General features: G+C 42.1%; 1 protein-coding gene across 3 annotated transcripts in view; it reads right to left on the bottom strand.

Annotated features, from left to right (window-relative positions):
* SUMF1 (sulfatase modifying factor 1) overlaps positions 1 to 8,015 on the bottom strand; it is a 76,373-nt gene extending 68,358 nt beyond the window's left edge. The window contains exon 1 of one of the 3 annotated variants that reach the window (XM_082210432.1): positions 7,749 to 8,015. In XM_082210432.1, the coding sequence (XP_082066558.1) occupies positions 7,749 to 7,976 (228 nt within the window). In that variant the 5' untranslated portion in view covers positions 7,977 to 8,015. The remainder of the gene's footprint in view (positions 1 to 7,748) is intronic. The other 2 variants (XM_082210431.1, XM_082210430.1) reach the window with 2 other exon arrangements.
* Between the last annotated feature and the right edge of the window lie 13,660 nt (positions 8,016 to 21,675).

The following is a 21,675-nucleotide window of genomic DNA, read 5'->3' as shown; positions in this document are numbered from 1 at the left end:
CAGAGTGGCTGGGGAAACCCAGCCAGATGGGCAGGGTATAAATTATCATCATCATCGTTCCCAGCAAAGCCAATGGTCAGGTATAATGAGAACTACGATCTAACAACATCACAAGAATTGACTCTGACTTAGTGTTAATGTGAAAATATATAATATATTAAAAATTCATTAGAGATGCATTCTGGACATTTCACTGATCTTCCTTCCCCTCCCCTCCCCAGCCTTATGTCATAACAACAAGTGTCAACTGTTGAATGCCTGCTGGAAATTTTTCTATTCCAGCAGGCCTATGCAGGTGATTATGAGTAATCCCCCACAATGGCTTACTGATTTGTTTTTATTTATTTTTTTCCATTTTAACTTGTTTTTAACTTTTCATGTTTTTCACTATATGGTTTTATACTGTTGTAAACTGCTGTGATATATTTTTATGACACAGTGGTATAGAAATACTTTTTTATAAATAAATGAATTTTATGAGCAATGTAAAGGGGACGGATACTTGGGAATGAATGACTGCAGGATGCCAATTTATTGGCATGTCAGTCAGCCAATTCCAATGCAGCCACCAATCATTCCGAGACTGGAAAACCATACAAGAGTCCAATTTTTAGCAAGCGAAGAAAGAGAAGTTTCTTATATAAAAGCTTCAGGTGTGGGCAGTGCAAACAATATTTACTTATCATAAGAATTTATATACTACCTTTCATTCTGACAGAATGAACATCAACAAAAATTTGGATGACACGTGGTATAGACCTACAGGTGTTACTAATGAATTAGCACACTTAAGATATTCTACCTGCATGTAAAACACAACAGCTGAGGCATGCACAATTTAGGAATGGTTTTTTCTTTCTTTCTTGGAAGGCAGTATACAAATTGATTAAATAAATAAGTTGGAAGACCAAGTTTCTAAATTTTGCAGGGAAGTTCCTTGACTGCACATGTTTTCTCGCTTCAGAAATTTAACCTCCAACACGTGGAACGGTCAGAGCTTTGCACACTTGTCTCCAAACTGACTGTTGGTTTAACATGTGATTTATACTGTAAACCGCCCTGTGAGTGAGTGAGTGAGTGAGTGAGTGAATGAATGAATGAATAAATAAATAAATGTGAGTAGGGTGCCTGAGGAGATCAATCATGGAAGCCAAATATGAGGGAACAGCAACCATACCACAAAGATAAATTACTAGAACAAGCTCCAGTTCAAAATTTCAGACACATTCCAAGACTCAGGATAAAAAACCAGAAGTGTTATCAGCACAGAAACAAAACATGCAAGCATGCCGTTTCATATATTAGCCCTTCGCAGAAAAACTTGGAGTCTTTAAACTTCTTAATAGTGAAATTATTTTCCTTTTAGTTTGTCCTTGGCATTCTAAGGTTTGCTGCCAATGTCTGAAAGAGCTGGAATGAAGGGAAAGATCGCTTTTTATTTTATAGCCTCTGACTTTTATTTTTTCCCCTATCAAATGAACGATAGTTGTGCTCAATGTATTAGCTAACATGCAAATATCTAATGTACAAATGGGAGGGGAATGTAGGGGAGGATTATGTTCACAAATCATATTTTCCTCAGTAAAAATGAGTTTTAGGAGTTGAGACATCCAATTAATTAATATCTTCCTGGCACAATGCCAGAATGTGCTGAGTTTGCAAAGCTCTTTGCAAATGGAAAATTGCTTTTGATCAAGCCAAAGTTGTTCTAAAGTCACGAGGAAAAGTTAGCAAGATAAATAATGGTAGCTCAAAGACACAACAGTGCTTTGCAGTTCACCCTCCAGTCACCTCATAGTGTACTCCTTTAAAAATAGGGTAATCCAATAGACAGTGACTTGTCTAAGTCACACAGTAAAAGGCCAAGAGGAGATTTGAACCTGCGTCTCCCAAAACCAAGACACAACATGGGGAGCCAATGCAATGTATCTCACAAAGTGACCCTGGACCAAGCACTATCTTCACAGGGGTTTTTTGCAAGGATAAAACTTAAGGAGGAGAGGATGGGCAAAACCATGTACGCTGCCTCAAACCCCTTAGAGGAAAAGCAGGATAGAAATGTAATGCAGTGGTACCTCGGGTTACATATGCTTCAGTTTACATACGCTTCAGGTTACAGACTCCGCTAACCCAGAAATAGTGCTTCAGGTTAAGAACTTTGCTTCAGGATGAGAACAGAAATCGTGCTCTGGAGGTGCGGCGGCAGCAGGAGGCCCCATTAGCTAAAGTGGTGCTTCAGGTTAAGAACAGTTTCAGGTTAAGTACGGACCTCCAGAACGAATTAAGTCCTTAACCCGAGGTACCACTGTATGTGAATAAACAAAACACTCTGATCACAGCACCACACTGCCTTAAAATGTTGTTTCTATCCAGTATTATGTAGCATAAAAACACCCTTGAGTATTATTATGACGAATACTTGTGTACCTTGTTTTGTCTTTAATAAGGAATCAGCTACATATTTCTCTAAACCAGGGACTACAACTCCCATCATCCCTAGCTATTGGCCATGTCAACTGGGCCTCATGGGAGTTGCAGTCCAACATCCTCCGGAGGGCTACAGGTTCCCCATTCCTGCCCATAGCAAATATGTGGTGGCAAAGCCACCTGCACTTGCTGCAGCTATATGGGGTGGGTATGGGTGGCCCCAGCTCCTTAGCTTCGCCATTTATAGAAGTTTCTGGCGTCACCTACTCAGAATATGAAAACTTCTAGGTCCCAGGAACAGCAGCAAAGATAGCTGTACTCACCATACTCTATTGGGAAAAGGAAGACTAGAGAGAGATTCCCAGCCATCAGTTCTGTTCTAGTCATTTCCAGACAATGAATGATAAAACGTTGAGAGATAAAGACTGGCTGCTCCTGCAGTCCTGGACCACTAGCACTTATTGCTGTAACTTAGAATTATGGAACAACCAACAACTGAGACTGCAAGTTCAGTATGAGAGGTTGTGTGCAGTTCTGGGAAGCATTTATCAAAATGCTGCTGTGCAACAAAAGAAACAGCCAGGGGCATTCAGCAAAAAGTAATGACATGAAGGGGCATGCTTGTAAAAGTGCTTGCCACAAAGCCGCTCAAATTAATCAGGACAGAATTGGCAGAGCTGAGCAAAGCATCAAATATACTGCCCAATTACACAATTCATCCTCTTGCATGGTGTCAACCCCCCAATTCTAATAACTCCAGCAGCACACAAGATCCATCTACCAGTAGCTTTGCAGATCCAATTCCTATTCAGCAAAAGGCATTGGCAGGCATACGCAATATTCTGTATAGCATCACCCAAAACAGTCCTCCATTCTGCACCAGAGCCCTGCCAGAACAGGCGCTTGCTCCTTCAGCAGAGCAAAGGCAGCAGCTGGGCTTTTGCTGACAACTTGAGATTGCTGGTTTGCTGATCAAGTGTCTTTTCACTGTGTCAACTCTGTACTTCAATTTGAAAAAAGTTTTCAGTACATTCAGAAACACACCCTACTATCTGTATCCGAGATATTAGGGAAGCACATGAGTATGTGCTGTCCTAAAATCTCGGATACAGAAGATAACAAAATCTAGAAGGTTCACGGAGTGCCCGGGTTTTATTTTGCTTACAACTGAAATTAACCACTAGAAACACTGACTGCACATTTCCATGCCATCTTTCCTGAAGATAATTTGGAAACCACTAAAACCAGACCACAGTGTGGTTTATAAGGTCTTTCAAGCTAGCAACTTTGCAGTTGCTTCAAATTAGTTCTACTGATTTTACAGAAGCATGACATTGGAAATGACCTGATAGGTAGCAAAAAGAAGGCCTTTGCTCCTAAGCTGTGGTCCACCAATGGTCCACAAACTTCATTCAGCTGGTCCACAGCTTGTCTGTGGATTTCTGGTTAAAGATGGGAGATGGCACATTAACCATATTAAATGTTTATGGAATTCAATCTGTAATACAATAAAATATAAAGGTATATAAATATACCAGGATGTGGGTGGCGCTGTGGGTCTAAACCACCGAGCCTCTTGGGCTTGCCAATCATAAGGTGGGCAGTTTGAATCCATGCAACAGGGTGGGCTCCCATTGCTTTGTCCCAGCTCCTGCTAACCTAGCATTCGAAAGCAAACCAATGTAAGTAGATTAATAGGTACTGCTGTGGCAGGAAATTAACAGTGTTTCTGTGCACTCTGGTGCTCAACATGGTGTTCCGGTGTTTTGTGCACCAGAAGCAGTTTAGTCATATTGGCCACATGACCCAGAAAAGCTGTCTGCGGACAAACACTGGCTACCTCAGCCTAAAAGCGGAGATGAGCGCCACACCCCATAGTCAAATTCAACTGGACTTAACTGTCCAAGGTTCCTTTACCTTTACAATGAAATATAAGAAATAAAAGAAGCAAGAAAATACTATTAAAAATCATATAGCATCTCGCATAGTGCATTACAATTGCCACAACAGGCAGAAAAATCATTGCATGGTCTGCCAAGACTCTTAGCAATTATTGGGATGGGGAGCTTCTTCAACAAGCACTGCCAAACTGTTATTGAAACCCTTTAAGGAACTAGATTCTAAAGCCCTACTTAAGTTTCTTCAGTTGAATTGCTCTTCCTTAAGTAAATTCAGAACTGCTGTGAACTGTATTCTCCTCAGTAATGCAAAGATGAGCAATTGCAAGGTAATAAGGCAAGCACTTATACCTCTTCTTCCTGGAAGCCTTTTAAGTATTTGAAGGCTCTGCAAATAAGATGCAGAGTGAACCCTGCAATTTATGAACATATTGTACATGTGTGCTATGTAATACATTCTTCCTCTAGCAGAAATTGCCCACCAGCTCTTAGATAACTACCCACTGCCCATACTGCAGTTGGCACACGCCCTCCCAAAGACACCTACTATATGCAAAAAGCAGCTGCAGGCTAGAAGTCTGATTATATAATATAGTAAGAAGTAAGAAGGTATCTTCAAATTGCCAGAAGCCCCAAGAATAGGACAGCCACTGAATTAAATGTATGCTTCCTGTCTTTATTTAGTGGTCTTAGGAAGCACTTCAATGACTTCAACCATGGAGACTTGGGAAAAGCTAGGGCACCACACCTGTCCAGATGTCACGTTCAGACACCATGAGGAGACACCACTGTCAGGACTCTTTCTTTGCCAATGGTGTGTGAACGGGTCCTGGGATTCAATTTCACTTCTTTTGCAATCATATGGTCTTCTAGAAACTTGCTTAAAATCATATCCACACAAAATACAATCATGCCAATAACCTTAGATTTGCCATGCTCCTTCCAGAATCCTAAAAGAAAGTTGGAAATTCTAATTACCTTACAACCAACCCAAAATAGACTGGCAAAACTGTACAAGCATTCTCAGAAATGAATTCTATTTAGCATTGACAGTGGTCATCCCACACCCAGTCATGCTTGCTAGATATCAGTCTTCCCATTAAAATTAACAACGCAATCATATATCTTTTCATTGGGATAGACTCTTTATCAAGCTGCACTTAGTACCATGCAACCGGACCTTTATTCTACTAGACAGTTCGGAATTCAGTGGTCAAGACAGCAACAGCATCAAACTCTAGGGTAGCTGTGTGCAGATCTGAAGACAGTTTCATATCTTATGTGTGGGCTAACATATTTTTAAGGATCTGAGCATTCCAGCACTGGACTGCATGCATGTTCTGCCTGAATGAAGGAATCCCATTTGCAATCCTCAGTTTCAGAGTCCTGGACTCTGCATTCATCATCTGAGACCCTTCTTCCTGTGCCTCCTCCACATGAGGTCTGGAGGATGGCAACACAAAAACTGGCCTTTTCTGTGGTGGCTCCCCGTTTGTGGAATGCTCTCCCCAGGGAGGTTCGTCTGGCGCCTTCATTATATATTTTTAGGCTCCAGGTGAAAACGTTCCTCTTCAACCAGGCCTTGGACTGATTAATATTCTACAATATTTTAAAAGGTGTCTGTGGGAAGGGGAGTATTATTTTATTGTTTTTGCTTTAATTATTTACTTGTGTTTTTATGTTGTATTTTATTATGTGAACCACCCCAAGATCATGTGATGAAGAGTGTATATAAATTTAATTAATAAATAATATAAATAATACCCATTGAGGGCTGAGAAAGTGATTTGCCTGAGATCTTTGAATGTCATCACATTAATGGTGCTCCTGTTTCAAATCAATGAGTTGTTAGGCATTATTACTATTATTGTAAGTATTATAAGGCCTGATTAAAGAGAAATGTTTTCACCTAGTGCCTAAAGATATGTAATGAAGGCACCAGACAAGCCTCCCCGAGGGAGAGAATTGCACACGTGGGGAGCCACCAAAGAAAAGGCTCATTTTTATATTTCCACCCTCTGGACCTCTTGTGGAGAAGGCACATAAAGAAGGGCCTCAGATGATAATTACTGGTTCTGGGTCAGTTCATATGGGGAGAGGCAGTTCTTGAGGTATTGCAGTCCTGAGCCATTTAAGGCTTTATAAGTCAAAAGCAGCATTTTTAATTGGGCTCAGAAACTAACTGGCAGCCAGTGCAGCCGGGCCGGCGTGGCTATACCCAACAATGAACAGGAGAATCTAAATTCCAGACCAGATCAAATCTGTGAAGCAATCAAGCTCCTAGGATCCTCATGAGCTGTGAAAAAGAACTTGTACAAATCATTCCATTTCTGCTTTCTGAGGTATAGAATGGTGATATTATTGATAGAAATAACAAAAAGTCCACAAGATGTTGTGGATGTGGGTGTTGTCACAGTTACTTAAGTTTATTAATGAGAAAATGTGGCCTTTTAACAACAAACTAAACAAAGGTAGCTGGGGAAATGGTATTTTGATCAACCCAGCTCTCATGTGATATGTTAGATGAAGAGGAAAACCTATGGCTACCTCCACAATAAGGGCTTATCCCCATTTCTGTTTGCCCCATGCCTAGAGAGCACAGGGCCAAGAGGTTTTCCACTAGTCGTGCTTTCTAGGCACAGGTCTGAGTGATTTTGCCTTTGCCCAGCCACTTCCCTAGAGCTCCTCAGCAGTGGCGTAGCATGGGTTGTCAGCACCCGGGGCAAGGCAAGTAATTTGCACCCCCTAACCCGTGGATTTGCGCCCCCTAACCCTAACCCCCAGATGTTCCGCCCGGTGCGGCCGGCCCCCCCTGCACCCCCCACGCTACGCCACTGCTCCTCAGTCAGCCTGGCAGGCAGGAAAAGATGATGCGAATTGTAGCCCTAATTATCTGGATGAAACCAGGCTGAGAAATGCGAGTGGTGTTTTTTTTCTGGTGGTACTCAAGGATACACACAGAGGAAGGCTATAATATGCCTTAGACTTAGGCACACAGCCACACTTGTTCACATAGCACTTCTAAGGATACCTCCTGGGTAACCTTGCTTGAGGTCCTCTTGGGATCATATTGTAGAGTTGGAAAGGACTCTGACTGGGTCATGTAGCCCAACCTCCTGCAATGTAGGAATCTCAGCTAGATCATACATGACAGATGGCCATCCAGTCACCAAGGAAGCCGGCCAACTCTTGTGGGAGTCTGTTCCACTGCTGAACAGTCAGAAAGTTGTTCCGTGGTAATCTCCTTTCTTATACCTTGAAGCCATTGGTTCGGATCAAATGCCATCCGCAGAGTCCACTGGAACAAGTTCACCAGAATTCGCCGTGCTCTTAATCTGGTCTCTGCGGTGCCACCATCTGTACCGCCCGCCCCCTTCTTCTCCCCACAGCTATCCTTCGGCCGCTTTCGCTTGACCCACCTACCTGCCTGCCCTCCTCTTTCGATTGCGGGCTTTCCGGCCCGCCTCTTGGCTGATGGGCGACATTCGCCTCCAGGGAGTACTTCCTCGCGGCTGCTTCTTCGCCACTCGCCCGGTTGGCGCTGCTGCAGCCACAAGTGCCTTGGCCTCCCTCCAAGCACACGGCGGCGCGGAGCCACACAGCCCAGCAAGCGAGAGCGAACCAAAGCGGCCTGTGCCTGGGCGCAGCCATGTTGACTGGGACGTCACGTGAAGCCAAAGCGGTCAGCTGACTTCTCTCGGCGTCTCTTTCTCCCTCTTCCTCCTCTGGCTTCCCTCTGGAACTTTAAGCATCTTTCTTCGGGATCGCGGATTCCAAGGGAACTGGCTCCCCGCTGTTTTCGTCTCCCGCGGCAAATGATTGGGGCGGGGGGGGGGGGAGAAAGAGAAAAGTAAAAGAAAGGGCTGGGAGCGCGAGCCCCGCTCCTCAAAGAAATGCAAACCTGTTCCTTCTTAAACCCACTTCCTGCTTTTATTCTCGCAGTCGCGCTTCCTTATGCATTTCCCTCCTGACCATGTTATTCGCCTTCTCTCTCGCTCCACTTGGCGCTGTGAAATCAGACCCATGCGCGCAGGTAGCGGGCTGGGTTAAAAGCATGCGGCAAACGGCTCCAGAGGTAAAAGAAGCTGAACACCTGCTGAATTTTGTTCTAGGTTAATTTGAAAAAGCGCAGGAGCCCGGCTTCCGTTGCATCTGGCTAAGTATTGCCCTTGCCACTTTGAAGGCTGCCCTCTTTTTCTCATTAAATACGAACGTGTGAAGCGACCTTGGAAGTAATCCTTGGTTCTCCCTGCCCACGTTATTCGGGCTCTATGAGCGTCTCATCCGTTCCCCCTCTTACGACCCTTTTTGACAGCATCTCAGAGCTTTGTGAATGCAAAGCACGAGCGCCTTGTGAATGCAAAGCACGAGCGCTTTCCCTGACCTGTGGCTCTTCCCGGAAGCTTCTGCTGCATAAGAAATGCATCAGATGCCACTTAACATTCTAACCTCAGATTAAACCGGATTGCGTAGGATACTCACAAAATACATACAGAGAGAATTAAATATTCCAATCTGTTTAAAAACTTCATTATTAACCTGAGCTGGATCCTGTGCACAAGCTAAAATGAAAGAATAAACCCTACCACCTTTGCTTGCCTTGGGGTATCTAGCTGACAGATATTGATTCAGTAATACAAGTTTGGTCTCTAATATTGATGAAATGTTGTTATATTTAGATATACAGTATGAAAGGGGCCACAAGGGACTGTTATCATAAACTTTTTTGGGAGTAGTAGTAGATAGGTAGCCGTGTTGGTCTGCCATAGTCAAAATAAAAAAATTCCTTCCAGTAGCACCTTAAAGACCAACTAAGTTAGTTCTTGGTATGAGCTTTCGTGTGCATGCACACTTCTTCAGATACACCATCTGTATCTGAAGAAGTGTGTATCTGTATCTGAAGAAGTGTGCATGCACACGAAAGCTCATACCAAGAACTAACTTAGTTGGTCTTTAAGGTGCTACTGGAAGGATTTTTTGGGGGGGGGGGGAGTATTACAGTTGCGGGGAAAACTAACACACGAACAGAATGGCCAAGGGGAAGATAAATGTTTTGACTTGTAGAAGTCAGTTGGCCCATGAACCTGTTAGAGCAGGCTTCCTCAACCTTGGCCCTCCAGATGTTTTTGGCCTACAACTCCTTTTTTTATATAAAATAATTTTTATTAACCGACCAATCAAATCAAATCACATCAGATAAATTCCGAATTACAAAGCTGAATTTTAATTTTTTGTTGAGGGGACCCATATTTCAAGTTCCGAAGGGGGATTCTGATCATCTTCTTGCTACTGCGTTAATGTCCAAATCAGTCCAAATAAAATTCATAATTCTATCCAGTCTTATCTTGCTGTTTCCACATCTCATCTTGTTCGTATGTTTTTTCTTTTTTTCTTTATGATCTCTTCTGATAATCTCCTTAAGCAGATAAACACCAATTATATCCTGTGTGGATTTTTCCGTTCGTCCAATCCTCATATCGAGATGGTTTCCATATATCATCACTTTCATAAATAACATCGCTCTTTCCATCATTAATCTCAGGATCTGTCGTTCTTAAGTCCCACTGAGGAGTCTCACCCACAATATAAAAACAGCTCTTTTCTTCCTCCCAGACTCAAGTCCTCCGACAGAGCTTACCAACATGGCGACGATATTTTTAACTGCGTCATTCCAAAACTCTTAAACTTTCCACGCTCTTCTTAAAACATGCTTTGGTTAGAAAATTCATCTCCACACAGTCGTAAATCCACAGCTTAAGTCATTAAAACGGCATTTCTGACTTGTGGGGGGGGGATTCTTGTTTAATCACATAGAGGAAAGAAAGGAAAGTTTTTTTTCCCCTCCCCCATCCAGTCCCTTTGCCATACCGAGTCTTGGCATATCTTCTCATGATTGATTCTTGTTCCTCCGACTCGTCTTGTTTATCAGAGAACTCTTCAGTTAGCAGTCTTTACTCCCCCTCCTTCCTTGAAATATGTGCATTTGCTTCTTCCTAATTGTTCCTTTTGAAGTTCTTGCAGCTAGCGGCGCAGATCAGAAACAGCGTCCAGGAGCACCGAGATCCCCAGGAGGGCATTTTGCATAGTGCCCTCATCCCCACAAATTCGGGGGTGGTATAGGGCACAGCAGGCAAGGGCAGCCCCCCCATAACCTTGGGGGGGTAGGGAGGCTATTTACTCTGATCACAGCCTCCTAATTACCTCCTGTGGGTCGGAGAGATGTTATTGACAGCCATCTTACGATGTGCCCCTAGTGGCCCCTCGTTTTTGGCCTATGATCCCTAGCTAGCAGGACCAGTGGTCAGGGATGATGGGAATTGTAGTCTCAAAACATCTGGAGGGCCGAGGTTGAGGAAGCCTGTGTTAGAGACTTGGGCCCACAATCTGTTGTTGATATTACACCACCCTGTCTCTTGCCTCCCATTGCCTCCCATTGTTGCAATGTCTACTGTGGCACCCTCTCAGCTTGGTGTCCAGTGTGGGAGAACTGGTTGTGTTCCCCTAAATCCATCTCTGAGCAGAGTGTTCCAGCAGAACATCAGAGTTTTCCTGCTCTCTAATAGTCAGCCTTTTCCAGAGTTCCCAGTTAAGAAAACTCCTATCTCAATCAGTTCAGTTTAGAATATAAAGTCTCGTGGCACAAACATAAACACGCTAGCTACATAAACTTTAGGAGATGCTGACACATCACAAACTAATCTACTATAATACAGTTCTTCTGGTCTTAAAAGTAAACCTTGTAAAGATACAAGTATACAGAGAAATCCACTAGCACTTTACCATGCTGGCTCACCATACTATATTGAACCATACAGTATGTAACCTTTAGCTTCTTTGCTGCTACCTTGCACTGAGCAAAAACCCCATGTACATACACACATTCCTTGGAGTAGGTGAGGGTAAATGAATTGTGTTCCAGGCATTTAGCCTTGGACTGTTTCTAAGCCACCCAGTGCAACTGGCGTGCTAACTCTAAACCATCCAGACATGGAGAATGAGCAGCTCAAGACATAGACTAGTGCATTTTCACCCATTTTTCCAAATTAAAGATGGACTGTTTTCCCCACAAGAAGCATTTAATGTTATTGTGTATGTTAACTAAAAGGACAATGGCAGAGGACCACTATCTCAGTATACTAATGTCTGGAATTCATAATGGCTTGTTTATGCTGAATTAAAGAGAAATATATTCAGTCAAGTCAGAAATGGGAAAATAGTAATTAGAAAAAGCTGTGAAATTACAATGGACCAGATCTTCCAAACTATTGATGTACCTAATTGTTTCTGAAACACTGTGCAAGTTTTGCATTGTCTTGTGTTTTTGTAATTATGAAGTTCGTTCAAAAAACTTGTATTGTTTCCTGTAGCTCTTAAAACACTGCACACTTTTTGGAAGTTCTTGCAACGTGATCATAAACAGATTTATTGAGTTCAACAGAACATAGTCCCTAGTGAGTGTGTTTGGGACTACAGCTCTCATGTATTATTCATATTTTTCCCCACAGTGAATCCCAATATCAGAACTACTGTTTACCAACTTTAAGCATAATTACAGTTCATTACTTTTTGATCAGGTATTGGATCCTTTATGTTTATCTATTTATTTTTGGTCATATTTACTTTACAGATTGGGGGGGGCAGGGGAGGATTAATATGCCCTCGTGGACTGTAAGACTTCAGCATAATTATAATTTCTAAAGGAGTGGCCATGTTAGTCTCCTGTAGCATAAGCAACTAAAAAGCCTTGTGGCATTTAAAAACTAGCACATTATTGTGCCATAAATGTGTGTGCATCACAGCTCACTACTTGAGATAAATAAAGTGTTACCCTGTGTTTATACACACACATTGTTAGTGAGGCCCCATCTGCACTATACATTAAAAGCAGTATCATACCACTTAAAACAGTCAATATTTCCCCCCAAAGAATCCTGGGAACTATAGTTTGTTAAGAGTGCTTAGCATAGTTAGGAGACACCTATTCCTCTCACAGAACTGCAATTTCCAGAATGGTTTAACAATAAATCCCTATTCTTAGTGAACTGGAAATTGCAGGAGAATAAGGCTTCATTCACCTGATGAAGTGGACTGCAGTTGGCAAAAGATTGTAATCTAATAAATTTCTTAGACTGCATGCACAGTTATGTGGAAGTAAATCCCACTGAAATCAATAGCAGCTGTTAATGGGTAATCTTGCTTATGATCTCACTGCCACATCCCCTGCCAGCCACATCCCACACTGTCTATATTTGGGGCAAAGTCTGAGGAAATGAGTCTATAGGCTCCCCCACCCCATCACAGAGACTCATCCTATTATCTCCATTTTACCCATAGTGTGAATGTGTGAGAAAGAAGAGGAGAATAAAGCCTGCAACCTAGAGTACGAAATCAATATTTCTGGCTATGCTTCTTGTAAATAGATAGTAGTTAAAGTATTTTGAAGGCCTGTGAATTTGTGACATGGGAGATAATCCTTTAAAACAGGGGGCACTACCTAAAACAGAAGCCATCTGGAAACCCTAATTCTCGCCATTGTAACAATTAGATTACAGCTTAATATTTGCGAGAAGTGAGGTTAAAGGGAACCAGGCAGAGAGGGACTTCTTGGTAGTGGTGCCCGCCCTGTGGAATGCCCTCACATCAGATGTCAAGGAAAAAAACAACTATCCAACTTTTAGAAGACATCTGAAGGCAGCACTGTTTAGGGAAGTTTTTAATGTTTGAAGTTTTATTCTGTTTTTAATGTTGTGTTGAAAGCTGCCCAGAGTGGCTGGGGAAACCCAGCCAGATGGGCAGGGTAGAAATAATAAATTATTCTTATTCTTATTATTCTTATTATATTTTCTGTTAGCAATTCAACTCAAGCTCTGAGCAGCTTTGCAACCACTGGCGTCCCTTAATCAGAATGTGCACGTTCACCTACATGAAAAGCCATACCCAGATGTTGCAACAGAACTCAAGTAATAATTACAGGGTAGAAAGGGGTACTCATCCAGATGTACATCCAAAGCAGCTAAAGGTGTTGAAAGCCTGCCACCATGAGCAGCTCACCCAGGGTAGACTTGGTAATATGGCACCCTGATCAAGGACAAAATATTCTTATTTTCACAATAATTCCTTTTTAATCTTCTATTATTTGCACCTCCTTCAGCTCAGCACCCTGTGCAGGGGAACCACCCACACCGCCCTAAATCTGGTGCTGGCTCACCCTTGTTGCACTGGGATGAGTTACAATTTCGAAAGCAAAAGCTATCTCCCGTCTTAAGGGTCTGCACATAGTCCTGGTTCTATAAAAACTCCATCGCACTTGTCAGGGTTACTTCCAGATCCGAGCTCACAGAGGATCACGCTAGCCAGCGGTCGTTAAATAAAAGTCTTTATTGAGTTACAGTCTCCATTCTCGAGCTGCTGCGTGCAACCCTACGTCTTATGCTTAGATCGGCGAAGCTCCGTCTGAGTCTCCGCCCCTTGCGCACCAACTTAATATCCTAGCCCTGCTCCACCTTTTCCGCCTGACAGTTCTCCTCTGGGTCCCTCTGCCCCCCTGGGTCTCTTCCTTCCGGGATTCTTCTGACGCTGACCCCCCGGACCCTTCTGTCTCCTTGCGCCGGGCTTTAGGACCTGGCTCCCTTTCCGGGCTGCCTACTGCGCCACCTTCCTGTGCATTTGAACTTGGCGCGCGCGCCCAACCTTCCACTTTCCGTCTAATCGTCACTTCGCTCCCCGATGAAGGTGTGGCCACTCCTGACTCGTGCCCTCCCTCCTGTTGCGAGCTGCCAGCGCTTGCTCCCTGGCGCTCTTCCTCTTTCCTACTCTCTGGCGGTGACGTTGGTCCCGATCTCCAACTGCTCCCCTCTGAGTCCCCTCTGGCTCTTTCTTCCTGGGGTGTCCCCCTAGTCTCCCCCCTTGCCCTGGCCACTGGTGCTCCTTTTTGTGAATCTTCTGATTCACTGGAAAGGCTCGGAGATCTCGGGTCGTCGTCATCACTCATCCTTTCGTCTGCCTCCTCCCCCTCGCTCTCTGTTTCCTCCCTTGCCCTCGCCTCTGCTCCTGAACCCCTGACAGCACTTAATAGAAAAACTCATGATGTGTCATAAAGAGGAAATGAAGACATCAGACATTCACTTTTAAGCTTTCATTTAGATCACTAAATCAGCTAAAAAGCAAGGTACGTCCAACTGCATTTGCAACAAATAATTTCCCTTCAGCTCATTTCTATCCAAGGCAAATGCAACTCCTTACAATACTTTGAGATGATGGGATCCAAAGGCACAGAGCTGCCAAACTGAATTTCAACCATTGGGTCCTACATGCGCTAATTGGGATCTGGGTATTTGCCAGTGGTAGCATGGAGAAAAGCAGGACTAGCCAAGGCCAATCCTAGGTATGGGGAAACAGAGCCCCAAACAAGGAACATGCAAGGCTATGCAAGGGCATGTTCAAGTGGGGTGGTCCATGAGGCAAACAAGGGTGTAGAAAGATGGCCCAGTTCAGATTGACCAGACTGGACAAAGCACAATACTGATACATAGTTCTAATGGGAGGCCCCATTAGCTAAAATGGTACCTCAGGTTAAGAACAGTTTCAGGTTAAGAACAGTCCTCCAGAACGAATTAAGTTCTTAGCCTGAGGTACCACTTTATTTCTATTTCTTCTTTTTTGCATCCTGTAGTTTTTATTTGGGGTGTTCTATGCTTGTTTACCTAGATATTATAATTTTATTATTATTATTATTATTATTATTATTATTATTATTATTATTATTACTACTACTACTACAGTGGTACCTTGATTCTCAAACTTAATCCGTTCCGGAAGTCCTTTCCCAAATCAAAGCATTCAATAACCAAGGCGCGCGTTCCCATGGAAAGGACTGCAAAATCGACTGATCCGTTCCAGACTTTTAAAAAACAATCCCTAAAACAGCAAATTAACATGAATTTTACTATCTAATGAGACCATTGATCCATAAAATGAAAGCAATAAACAGTGTACTGCAGCCATACAATCAGTCAAAAAGAGCCGCCAAAACAAAAATGCAAAATAAATAGCAAAAACAGACAGACGTCGGCATAACACTCAAAATGGAAGTGTGGCACTCAAAACGGAGCATGTCCAGCTTCCAAAAAAAAGTTCGCAAACTGAAACACTGACTTTCGGGTTTGCAGTGTTTGGGTTCCAAGTTGTGTGAGTACCAAGGCGTTTGAGAACCAAGGTACCACTGTATTACTACTACTACTACTACTACTACTACTACAGGAAAAGAGGTGGTGCTAGTCCTGTGCACCTTACTTACTTACTGTAGTTTTGAGGCATCTAATCATAGCCTGCATTTTTATCAAGGCTTATAGTTTGATTAGGGTCTGTATTTTAAAATGAGCTTAAAGATTTTCAAATGTTTTATGCCAGGCAGAAGACCAGCTGCCTAAGTACTTTGGCAAGATGTTTATCCTCCTGGACAAGGGGGCCCCCTGATTTATAGCAGAAAACAATTCTCAAAGTCGTAAAAAGGGAATTACAGGCTGAGAGTAAGGTTACACTGACCCTACATAATTAAGAGTTGGTAAACAGTAAAATAAAACCATGTGCCTCCCATTAAACTTGAGCCATATCTTCCTAGAAGAAGAAGAAGAAGAGTTTGGATTTGATATCCCGCCTTTCACTCCCCTTCAGGAGTCTCAAAGCGGCTAACATTCTCCTTTCCCTTCCTCCCCCACAACAAACACTCTGTGAGGTGAGTGGGGCTGAGAGACTTCACAGAAGTGGACTCAACCATTAAAAGAAGTTTGTAATGAGACTTCCGGTTTGGATCGCCAACAGTATGGGAGCGCGGAGAAGTTGCTGATCGACCTCTCCGGACTGCACAGGGGTTTTTGAGGGGCAACGCGAAGGCACCGCGACCCCTGAAACCTCAAGGGGGGCCCCCTTGAGGGAAGCGCAACCAGCAGCGTCAGAGGGTCCTGAAACTCTTTTGAGCTTTCTCTATTCTGGGATGGACTCAGGAGCGACGGGACTGAGAGACGCATTATGGTAAGCTCTGCGGACCCCGTGCAGCAATGCCTCAAGCTCCCGCTGGAAAGCGGCGACAAATCCCCGTAATTTTAAGAACAGCCGCCTCTGGGGCTGTTTAATAAATGCTGGAACTGAAATTTGAAAAATAGAGCCCAAGGTGTGCTGGATGTGAACAGATTAAACTGAGGCACCCGACCTGTATTTCGGATCTAAGATGGCGCTGGGACGCTAATCGGGAGAGTGAAACAAAGAAACCTTTACTCACCCGCTGCAGAAACGAAGAAGGGAAAGTCCCCGGCGGGAGTCTTGCGGGGCAAAAGCACTCAAGTAAGAAAGTTACAAATTTATTGGAAAACTTGGGAAACTTTGTATTGCATAGGCTTTTGAAGCCAAGTTCTGAGAGAGACTTAAAAGGAAGAAAAGGAGTTTTAGGAAGACCGAACGGAGGCGTCTACTGGAAGGGGCAGGAGGGGGAGAGGAGAGACGACCAGTTTGAGGCATAGGGGAAAGGACGAGTCTCATTACCCCCCCCCCACTGCCTCGCTAACCTTAATAGCGGCACAAAAGCAATTTTGGACCTTTGCTCTTACTCCTCCTTTTACAAGTCTTTTTTCTTTTTTTTTTTTCTTTTTCGCCTTCCTTCTTTTTTGTTTTTTGGCTCTTGCCCATATTTGCTGTTCGTTAGTAACGGGAGGAGAGACTTATAAGAGACCGCGCAGATATCAGACGCCAGTCCTCACTCCCACAAGGCAGTAGCTAAGTTGGAATTTTGATATTTCGATATTTGGACACTTGGCTGGACTTTAAAAGACTTTAAAGGACCTGACTATAGTTTTGGACTTAAATTGGCTTATTTTAAGCTACGGAAGTTACAGCAGGCCAGGGACTGTTTAAGCTACGGAAGTTACGTTCTCCCTCAGGTTTGATTAATTTGTAGAACTTTTTTTTTTTTCTTCAGGAAAAGCAGAAGCCCCGCCCCCTACACCATTTTTGTGGTTCTCTCAAGACCTGTAGTGAGACTTGGAAATTTGTAGGACCCTCAAGCCCTATTCTATTTTTTACCCCCCCTTCCCTCCCCACGCCTGGCCCCTCCCTTTTACCTCCCTTGTTTCCAACCTTGACTGCTCCTACGGAAATACCATTCTGACAAGAACTCGAACACTGCCTGTAATACGCAGAATTGGATTAGGCCAAACAAGTGGCTGAAGTCAGTTTAAAAGAAAGACATTCAATTTTTTCACATATCGCATTTTGATTTTTTGTACGTTCTCTCTACCTCTTTTCTATTTGTTCTCTTATTTTCCCTTTTATTTTCTCTTATTTCTTTCTTCTGTATTACCCCCTTCTTTTTCCTTTTCCCCTTTTTCTATTGATCTAAGGAGCAGGTCAGGGAAATCTTCCCTGAGATAACTAAAATCATTTAAGATTGTGCGCCCCCCAGGGGAGAGATATAAGAAACATAAATCTGCCCACCTCTAAAGATAGAGTGTGAGGACGGAGCGGACCGGGCAGATGGCGGGAAGGGACGGGAAAAAGCCGGTAGGAACACCAATAGAGAGGAAAACTTCAAGGCAAGAGGAAATAAGAGATCTAGATGCCTTATGGTTAAAGATAAAAGAAGAATTTAGACAGAATGAAACTCACATGGGAAAAAAGTTGGGAGAAATGCAGGAATCATTTGATAAAAAAATAGAAGAAGTGGTAGGGGAATTGTCAAACAAAATTAAAGATTTAACGGTCCGAACAAAGTCCTTAGAGGATTCAAACAAAAAAACACAAAGAGAATCGAAAGATCAAAGAAGAGAAGTCGAAAAAATTAAAGAAAATTTTGGAGAATTAAGTAAAAGCCAAGACCAAGTCTTAGACAACTTAGCTTTGATGGAAATGAAACAAAAACAGTTAAACTTAAAATTTAGAGGAATAGAGGAAGTGAGAGATGAAGATATAAAAGGAAGAATGATTAAAGAACTGGCGAGATGGTTAGCACTAAGAGAAGACGAAGTTGCACAAACGATAGAAAACGCCTTTAGAATAAAAATAAGACCAAAAAAAACCAGACCAAAAAAGATCTCAGGAGACTGCTTGGTAATCTTTAAATCAATAGAAATGAGAAACACAATTTTGAGAGAAAGTTACCAGAAGAAATTGGTAATGGATGGGAAACCAATTATCATTTTTAAAGAAATACCAATCAGACTCCTTCGCAAGAGAGAGGGCTATAAACAGATAGTCAACACGTTGAAAAGGAATGGCATACAACATAGATGGGAATTCCCAGAAGGGATTTCCTTTTTTTATAAAGGAAAAAGGTTCAAGATAACAGAGAACCAGGAGGTCAGCAAATTTCTTCGAAGATATGAAAAGGATCTCGGGGGGACGGTGGAAAGATATGGAGGGAAGGGCGGAGAAAAAGAGGAGGAAGGGGGTACAGGATTGAGGGAGAGATTGGAGGGTGGAGGGGAGGAGGAAGAGAGGGGGGAGGAGTATGAGGGGGAAGAGGAGAGGGAAGAAGAGGTAGGAGAGGAACAAGAAGAAACAGAGGACAAAAGTACCCGAATCTAAACTGGTTAAAATCTAAATCGACAAAGTACTGACCTTTTAGTAGATAAAAGTGATAATGAACCTTAAAATTTTAACATGGAATGTAAATGGAATGAACGAAAAAACAAAAAGGAATAAAATTGTAAATGTGTTGAAAAAGAAAAAACTGGATGTAATTTGTATACAAGAAACTCATATAGCGAAAAAGCATAAACATATATTAGTAAATAAGAATTTGGGAATAGAATTTACAAACGCCGCGAGAGAAAAAAAAAAGAGGAGTGGTAACATACGTCAATGAAAAATGGGAACCCAAACTGACCTACAAGGACGAAGAAGGAAGAATACTGGGGGTCCAAATAAGTTTCCAGGGAGAGAAGATTAATGTGGTAAACATCTACGCCCCAAACTCAAATAAGTCAGAGTTTTTTAAAAAACTAGAACAAGTGTTATTAGAACTAGGAAATAATAAGACGATATTATTGGGAGATTTCAATGCAGTACCGACACCAGAAATGGATAGACAAACAGAAAAGAGAAAACGAAAACAAGGAAAGTTACCGAAATCATTTCAAGATTTGGAAGAAAATATGGACCTAACAGATATATGGAGACACAAGCACCCAACAGAGAAGCAATTCACTTTCTTTTCAGAAGTACATAAAAGCTGGGGAAGAATAGACCAAATCTGGGCTTCGAGGGAAATTACCTTAAGAGTTATAAAATGTGAAATACAACCGAGAACCCTTTCCGATCATAACTCAATAACATTGGAAATAAAAGGGGAATCGCAAGGAGGCTTTAGATGGAGGTTGAGTGAATACTTATTAAACAATGAAGAAGTTATCGAAAAAGCTAAAGCCACCCTAAAAGAATATTTCGATCTGAATCTCAATACAGGAACAAATATTGAAACAGTCTGGGACGCCAGCAAAGCGGTTTTAAGAGGATTCTTTATCCAGCAAAACAATCATAAAAAGAAACTAAGGAAGCAAAAGATAGATGAAATACTCAAACAGCTAAGGGAGCATGAGAAAAAACTAATAGAACACCCGAGAGATGAACAAAGCATACAACTAATAAAAATATTACAAACCCAATATTCAATGTTAACGAACCAGGAAATAGAATGGAAAATCAAGTTAATGAGGCAGAGATATTTTGAGTCAGCGAATAAAACGGGGAAATTCTTAGCCTGGCAACTGAGAAAAAGACAAAAGCAGAATGTTATAAACAAAATAAAGGTAGAGGAAGAATTAATAGTAGACCCCAAAAAAATACAAAAAAATTTCCTTAAATTCTATGAAGAGCTATATAAGAAAGGAGAAGAGGACCCAGCACAAATAGAAAGATATTTAGAGTGCTGCACAGGGAAGACTGTTACGGATGAAGAAAAAAATGAATTAAACAGACTTATAAGTATGGAAGAAATCCAGAATGCGATAAAAAAAATGAAACTGGGAAAAGCACCAGGACCGGATGGCCTATCGGCTAAATATTATAAAGTTTTGGGAAATCAACTGGCACCAGCGCTTTGTGATACTATGAACAACATTTTAAGAGGAGGGAAAATACCCGAGTCCTGGAGGGAAGCCTTTATAACACTAATCCCTAAGCCAGACACAGATAAAACGAGTATGAAGAACTACAGGCCAATATCCTTGCTAAATAATGACTATAAAATATATGCGGATATTATGGCAAATAGATTGAAAAAATGTTTAATAAATTTGATTCATAAAGATCAAGCGGGTTTCCTCCCAAACAGATTCCTGAAAGATAATGTGAGGCATGTTATAAATATAATTGAATATTTGGAGGTCAACAATAACATACCTGCGTCCCTGATCTTCATAGACGCGGAAAAAGCGTTTGATAATGTTTCCTGGAGGTTCTTACTAAAATCCATAGAGAAGGCAGGGATAGAAGGCGAATTTTTAAAAGGAATACAGGCAATATATTCAAACCAACATGCCAGACTGGTAATAAACAACAATCTTACAAATAGATTCAAAATCGAGAAGGGAACAAGGCAGGGATGCCCTCTCTCCCCGCTTTTGTTCATTTTGGCCCTAGAAGTTCTGGCGAATAAAATAAGGTCAAAGTCAGAGATAAGAGGGATTAAAATTGGATGTAAGGAGTATAAATTAAAGGCATATGCGGACGACCTGATGCTATCTCTAGAAGAACCACAAGAAAGCATTGGCAAAGCACTAGAGACATTGGAAGAGTACGGCAAATTAGCAGGCTTTAAGCTGAACAAATTTAAAACAAAAATGCTGATGAAGAATATGAGAAATGAAGCGAAGGAAAAATTAGAGAGACAATATGGAATCAAAATGGCAAAAAAAATAAAATATTTAGGAATTTGGCTCACACCTAAAAACATAAATTTAATTGAAGATAATTATATGACAACATGGAATAAAGTAAAAAAAGATCTAGATGTTTGGAATAGAGTGAATCTCTCGTGGTTGGGTAGGATGGAAGCAATAAAAATGAATATACTCCCCAAGATGCTGTTCTTATTTCAAAATATTCCTGTAATTAGAGGGCAAAAAATTTTTAAAGACTGGCAGAAAGCCCTTTCAAGGTTCATATGGCAGGGAAGAAGGCCAAGGATCAGATTCAAATTACTTACAGATCGAAAGGAGAGAGGAGGATTGGCAGTACCCAATTTAAAATTATATTATGAAGCGGCCTGTCTATGCTGGGTCAAAGACTGGATAACTTTAGAGAACACTGACCTTTTGGACCTGGAAGGGGCAGACAACAGGTCTGGATGGCATGCTTATCT

This window comes from Podarcis vaucheri, assembly GCF_965113315.1.
Source record: "Podarcis vaucheri genome assembly, chromosome: 2".
NCBI lineage: Eukaryota > Metazoa > Chordata > Lepidosauria > Squamata > Lacertidae > Podarcis > Podarcis vaucheri.
This window is presented reverse-complemented; position numbering and strand designations above follow the sequence as displayed.